The 7,401-nt window shown below is 36.2% G+C and overlaps 1 protein-coding gene across 2 annotated transcripts in view; it reads left to right on the top strand.

The window, feature by feature from the left end:
• The window catches only part of EXD1 (exonuclease 3'-5' domain containing 1), a 29,703-nt gene that overhangs the window by 10,693 nt on the left and 11,609 nt on the right, over nucleotides 1–7,401 (top strand). For both annotated transcript variants that reach the window (XM_072428393.1, XM_072428394.1), the window contains exons 5-7: nucleotides 269–330; nucleotides 2,058–2,144; nucleotides 4,064–4,168. In XM_072428393.1, the coding sequence (XP_072284494.1) occupies nucleotides 269–330; nucleotides 2,058–2,144; nucleotides 4,064–4,168 (254 nt within the window). The remainder of the gene's footprint in view (nucleotides 1–268; nucleotides 331–2,057; nucleotides 2,145–4,063; nucleotides 4,169–7,401) is intronic.

The raw sequence follows: 7,401 nt of genomic DNA, 5'->3' as shown, positions 1-7,401 counted from the left end.
GCCCCTCTGCTAACAGAGACCCTGTCCTGGGTGGAGGCACTGCCAACTTTATTAGTATCCTCACTCTTCCACATAGCGAAGGCTCAGGATCCTCTTTGTTATCTACAGGTTAGCGCCATAGCTTGTTTTGTGGGAGCCATTTACATGACCCCCCCCCAATAACAGGGCTACAATAGTTTGCTTTACTAGGTAACACTGGTATAAATTGTATGTAAATTAAGTATATTTATATCTTGAACTAAAAAAAAACTGTACCATGTTGTTACAGTTGAAAATGAAGAGGTGGCTTATACTGTGATAGACCAGTTCCAGACTATGTTTCAACCAACAGTAAGTTCTTTTCAGCTTTGATGATAAGTAAAACCTGTGCTTTTCACTGTATAAATGTAATTCAAAATATAATGTAATTCACTGTATAAATTTATTATGTTGGATCTATATAAATACTGGCAAATACCAGTAATATTATTGATATAAAGGCCAGATCACTACCATTTTTGTTAGTTTTTGACCTAGAAAATTATTGACTGTACAATCCAACAGTGGGTTGGTCTCCAACTTCTTCTGTTTAGTATTTTTAAAATCTGATGTAAAAAGTAAGCTTCACTATTCTGACTAGACTATTCTCAAGGCATTGAACCTGGGTAGGCAAGGAAAGGTAGTGGGGTGGAAAGCAGCAAGTGTGTGTCCACCCTTCTTTCTGTCTATTTAGAGCCCCAACAATTTGAAGTCTCAGTTTATATAAAACAAAAAAATAAAAACTTTGTCAGGTTGCTTTTAACCTGATATGATATGCATATCTATACTAATCCCTTTAAACCACCCATGGACCTAAATAGGTATATGTACAGAAGAGTGAAAGCTGTTTTTTTTTTTTTTTCGGCAAAGTAAGTTTGTATTGTAATGATTTGTCACAAACAATTCTTAAAATGTACAAAGGTAGAATAGGTCTTGCCCTATTAGCGTCATGGGTGTAATCAGACTAATAGACCAGACAATTGTGTTCCCTGACTAGGAACAGTAAAAAGGAGTTTAATGAGTAGAAGCTTAACATCTCTTGTCCCGACGAATTTACCCTTTATCAGCTTCCTCAGGGGATGTATAGAAGCATGTCTAATTGGCATGCTGAATACAGAAAATACAAATAGATATACAAGGTGTTATACGTTATTGATGCATAAATGCAGTATTCAAAACACCTAACAACAAAATGATGGTAAAGTAAAAGAATATATGTATATTGGTAAAGGTTTATTTATATAGACTTTTCAAGATAATTGAATGAGCGGCATTAAATTCTAAAAACAAATCATAGCATGGTATGTATCAATATAACTCTATACCTCTAGTAGAATATCTGAAATATATTGTACTTTTACAATATATTAAAGTATTTTACTTTTAGTTGTTTTAGTTGTTGTTAGACACTTCCTAGGAAGTGAGAAAGTTGGTGTATGTTTAAATAATGGGCATATATCAAAATGATTAGTGAATATGAATGATTGTTCTAAAGGGTAATAATACATATACTGTATATAAGTGGTCTTGAAAAAAGTAAATTTAAAAGTCATACTTGAGAGGTGTCTGATATTTTCAGGCAAGAGTAAATAAAAGAATGGGTATAAGAGAAAACAAATGTATAAATAATCTGTATTACCGTATTTTTTAAGCTGTGTTTATTTTTTTTAACTTTTTAAGCTTTAAGAAGTTGAAGGCGGGTGGAAGCCCCTGTATGGTGACCCAACTCATCAGTAATCGCCCAAAAACAACCGGGTGGTGCACCCAGCTAAAACCTGGATCTAAGGATCACCTGCCTGATCCTTAATTTAAGTGGGACTTTAGTTACAATCCCAGGATGATCATTCTACTCCTGTATGGATTTAGTATGATGAGTAATCTATTAATGAAAGGAAAACTAATACTGTAACCATATATAATGGATTGGTGAAGTAAAATATATTACATTTTATTATGCTTTACATCATGAGATAAGACAATTTCTCCGTCTAATAAGCACCCTTATTTATATAGCTCTCTCTGTTCATCCTATGTTTTAGATTCTGCATCTCCAGCACCAAAAGGTCTTGAGCTTAGGAGCTTCTGGCCTGAACATATGTCGCTATGGGAAACTGTGTTGGCTGCAGGTAATGTGTAATTGCTTATTTTTGACCTGGAGATCGTGTTTTGCATTTTGTTGCTTTGTCTAAACAGAAATGAAAAAAAAAAACTAATGATCAAATGTGCGATTCCAAGTCCTAATAATTAAACATCTGTTGAAACACAGTTTTTGAAACTGCCCTGTTTTTTGTGACAGCTGGAGGAGCAGATCATGTGTTTCTGATTTCTAAAATTTTTCTTTAAATGGGGCCTAATCTACCACTAAAGAAGCTCCTTCCAACTAAACCTAGTCAAAAAGGAGTACTCGTGCATATTTTCATAAGTATCTGTGCAAAACCATCCAGCAGACAAGGAGGTATGCACTGCTGTAATAAATACATCTGAATATTTTTTTAAGGTTACCATTCTGCCTTTAACACAGCCCCTGCTGTTAACCAAAAGCCATTGTTTGCAAGGTATACTATGGCTTGTATGTATTCAACACCATGCCTGTATGTATTCTTTAGAGATATACAAGCCATGAACTCCAGCATGTGATTTAAGTGTTAGACAAAACAGTCAAAAAATTTTAACCAATATCCCATCCCTGTACTCTGATAACTAATCTGGTATATACAGCCAAGAATAGTGAGAAACAACCTGTCAATTTGGAAACAAAGCAACATCTTAATAAATAACAAACAGGAGGTTAGGCCTTGCAGTTCATGACTCACCAGCCTATAATCATTATAAAACAATATACAAAGCTATAATACCTGCACCTTTGAATTTTGCACCCACAAAAAAACCATCATAGCAAAATAGAAAAATGTATAAAACTACTTTACAGTTACTGTAAAAGCCAATTGCACTTTATCTTGAAAATTCAACATTGTAAGATTGGCATGCTTATGAAATCGGTGATATACATGATATGCCATTTTTAAGCATAAATTATAGATTTTAATCTTTTTTTATTTAACGTTCTTGGTAAAAACATTCACCAAAATGTTGTCCACTATCCAGGTTTGGCAGAAAAACAAGATGCAGATTTCCTAACATTTAATGTACCTGAAAACATTTACACCTGTCCTTCATACTGCATTCCCTATGCCAGGGGTGTCAAAATCAGGCCCGCGGACCAAATCTAGCCTGCACTACTGTATTTATATGTGGCCTGCGAGAAAATACCAAACACTACAAATCCCAGAATGCTCTGCTGACGGGTCAATCCAGGACCCACAACCACCCCCTTCTCTGTTTATATTCATTAGCGACCTTCCTCAATTGTAGATATTTTTTCAATAAATATCAAGGGTGGCCCTCGACTTTGACACCCTTCTCCTTTGCCATTACACACTGGGGTGAAACTGACAATACCCAGTAAGCAAGTAGGATTATGCCAAGATTTTAGCCAATTTGTTGTTTGCCTTTGTGCCTCAATCAGTGAGTTTTAGTCATAAAAATCAGGCTAAACCAATTTAACAAGAAATATACAATATAATTGTATAGGCATTGCCAGGAAATACATATTATTTTTCCTCTCTGCTTTGCTGAGGTAGAATTTTGGACCTGTGATTTCTGCTAAATGCATATTTACCAATCTAAAAAGTGGGCAGGATAAAAAGGCAGGAAGAGGCAGATTTTTTTTAAACACGGGTGCAGTTGTTTAAGTCAAATATAGCATCACTTGTGCAGATTGGATGTCTGATGGACCACTTAGAAGCGAATCAGAAAGGGTTGATAGGCTTTGGAAGTACTTTCTGCATGATTGAAAATCTGTGTTACCTGGCAACAAGACTTTCATTTCCCTTTGCTTTTAGAGAAAAGGTAGAACAACTTGGTTTTGATGCGAAAGATAAGATGGATAGTTGCCTCTCTGGCCATTACACTCAATGGTAATCATTTTAAATTGGTAAATGCAAAACATTCTGTTCTTTTGAAATTGTATTTTTTTCTGTTTTAGGTGGGCACAAGAAATCATGTTTACCTCTTTGACATCCTCACCATGGGACCAGGGGTCTTTAAAAATGGTCTTCAAGTGGTCCTTGAAGACAAAAGCATCTTAAAGGTTTGTATTGTTATACAAATCTTGATTTAAACTTTCCTTGTATATAGGGGCAACAAGTAAATTTCATGTTTCATCCTAGATTTCTGCACCATTTTTAATAAGCAGAAAATGAAATGTGAAAAAGTTCAGTTTAACTTTAATGCTTCACATATCTTTTATAAATAAGATATGATTAGGTATCACATGCTTAGGTTTTCATACCTATGTCAGTTCTGTGTGAGAAATTTGTATATTTTAAATTTCTCCATTTTACAGTACTGTTTTGTAAGTTTATTGGTTTTAATTCAGAATAAATAAAACTTAAAAAATGAGTGACATAACTATAAATAACCTGGTATTCAACTCTGATTCAAACACCAACTTAATATAACATAAAATTATAGTTTAATATTTTTCAACAACTGCATAATTGTTCATTAGTGTGTATATCTGCCAAAGCAATCTCTCTTCCTTCATGGCTGAAGTTTTTCTGATAAAGAGGAAAAGAGAGTCAATCTAGACTTTTTCCGACAGTTTTTCCACTCTGTGATTACAATGATTGGTTACCATTCTACATCACTGGTGGCATAGAGGAGCCTGCTCCTCCAGGTAACAAAGATTTCTTAAGCCTGCAGCTAAAACAAGATTAAATAATGCAGGTTGGGAAACTTGGAAAAGTGGACCTGCTGAGGTTCAAACTGTGCATCAGGGAAAACTGCTTACCTGGGATTTTCTTGCAAGGGATTTACTGAGAATGGTCTGAAATAGTTTAAATACCCAGTGAGCATCTCTGGGTAAAATGCCTTGATGCCAAAGATCAAAAGAGAAAAATGGCTAGACTGATTCAAATAGAAGCCAACAATCATTAACATAACCAATCTTTACAACTGGGGTATGTAGAAGAGCATTTCCGAATATATGACAGTCAAACCTGGTAGAGGATGAGCTACAGCAAATTAGAACAGACACCTAAGGCTACAATTAAAGCTCACTTTTAAGTAAAGGTTTGAAAAATGTTGCATGCTGGTCAGAATTTGGTATCAACAACAATGAAAGCATGGATCCATCTTTCATCTTCCACACTTTTTAAAGGGGTATTTGGAAAAACCCTTTTGAAGCATTGTTGCTCCTTAAACCCAATAAATATAACAATATAGTTACATAGTAGGTTAGGTTGAAAAAAAAGACATAAGTCCATCAAGTTCAACCACTAGGGAAATAAACATATCCCAGATATAAAACCCTAGAAGACATAGTCCAGAGGAAGGCAATCAAAACCCTGGTACAATTTGCTTCAACAGGGGAAAAAAATTCCTTCCTGATTCCATGAGGCAATCGGATGTTCCCTGGATCAACAGTCACTGTTATTGTTATTTTAAAGCCTTAATATCCAGTTAAATTCTGTTCTTCTAGAAAAGCATCCAGCTCTTTCCTAAACAATCTATAGTAGTTGCTGAAACTACTTCTTGAGGGAGCGGATGCCACATATTCACAGACCTTACAGTGAAGATTTCCTTCCTTATCCGGAGCTTTAATTTCTTTTTCTCCAGTCGCAAAGAGTGCCCTCTTGTTCTTTGTAATTATCCCAAAGTGAATAAATGGGAAGAGAGTTTTCTATATGGACCGTTTATTTATTTACACCGGGTGATCATATCCCCTCTTAAACATCTCTTCTCAAGGGAGAATGGATTCAGTTTAGCTAATCTGTCCTCCTAGCTGAGCTCCTCCATTCCTTTTATTAGTTTAGTTGCCCTTCTCAGCACTCTTTCCAATTCCACAATGTCCTTTTTGTGAACTGGTGCCCAAATCTGGACTGCGTATTCCAGATGTAGTCTGACCAATGCTTTGTACAGGAGCAGGATTATGTCTCCATCTCTGCAGTGTATTCCTCTTTTAATACAAGAAAGTACTTTGCTAGCTTTAGATATTGCAGCTTGGCATTGCATGATGTTATTAGGCCTATGATCTACCAGAACCTCTAGATCCTTTTCCATTTCTGATTCCCTCAAATGTATTCCCCCTAGACCAGGGGTCTGCAACCTGCGGCTCCGGAGCCGCATGCGGCTCTTCAGCCTCCTTGTTGTGGCAAAATTAAAAAAATATTAAAACTTTTAAAAGTTTATAAACTGTGTTATGTTTTGCGGCTCCAGACTATTTTTCTTTAGTGGAAAAGGAGGCAAAATGGCTCTTTTGATAGTAAAGGTTGCTAACCCCTGCCCTAGACCATTCAGAGTATAAATCATTAATTACAACTCTCTGGATGCGGTCTTTAAGCCAGTTCTGTATCCATTTACTGATTGACTTTTTTAAACCTATTGACCCTAACTTGCATATTACCGTCTGTGGGGTACAGTGTCAAATGCTTTTGCAAAGTCCAAGTACACTATATCAACTGCTACTCCACTGTCTACCTGTTTACTTACTTCCTCATTTAAGAGTACATTTGTTTGACAACTTCTGTCTTGAAGTCATGCTGACTATCACTTATAATATTATTTTCTAGCAGAAACTCCTCTATGTGGTTCTTTATCAAACTCTCTAGGACCTTTCCAACTATGGTCATTAAACTAACCGGTCTGTAGTTACCTGGTATTGACTTTGCTCCCTTTTTTAAGATAGGAACCACATTGGCCTTACACCAAACCATCGGTACCTTGCCAGTGACTAAAGAGTCTCTAAAAATTAAAATTTTTTTAAAAATAATGGCTTTGCAATAACTGAGCTCAGCTCTTTGGGAAACACATGGATGTAATCCATCAGGTCCTGGTGCTTTGTCAACCTTAATTTTTCCCAGCTGTTTCTCAATCATATCCATTGTGACTCATTTAGGGCAGTGACATTGCTATTATGAATTTGGACTTGGGCTCTGCCATTTTCCTTTGTGTACACAGAGTTCCCTTGTATCAATAGTTTTAAACATGACAATGATTTCACTATGCTCAAATTACCTTTAGTCTCCAGGTCTCTATTTAAGTCTTGGTCTACATGGACTGTTTCCCCAGTCCGGCTTTAAAAGCCTATGTTTGAAATTCCCATGCACTCCAATAGGCTAATCAACATCAGGGCATTTTCTTGAGGCACGGCTTTGAGTGTTATAGATAACACCAGTGTTCTCCCCAGAAATTTTTTTCAGCCGGGTGGTAGGAAGCTGTAGCCGGGTGGTAAAAAAGGGGGTGTGGCAAAACACGGCAAATTTAGTGCTCCCAGTTGTTTATGCCATGGGTATCCAGTAACCTCCTATTGTTTCAGTGTTC

Source organism: Pyxicephalus adspersus, chromosome 12 (assembly GCF_032062135.1).
Source record: "Pyxicephalus adspersus chromosome 12, UCB_Pads_2.0, whole genome shotgun sequence".
Taxonomy (NCBI): domain Eukaryota; kingdom Metazoa; phylum Chordata; class Amphibia; order Anura; family Pyxicephalidae; genus Pyxicephalus; species Pyxicephalus adspersus.
Note: the sequence above shows the minus strand (reverse complement) of the source record. Positions and strands in the feature narration are given on the sequence as shown.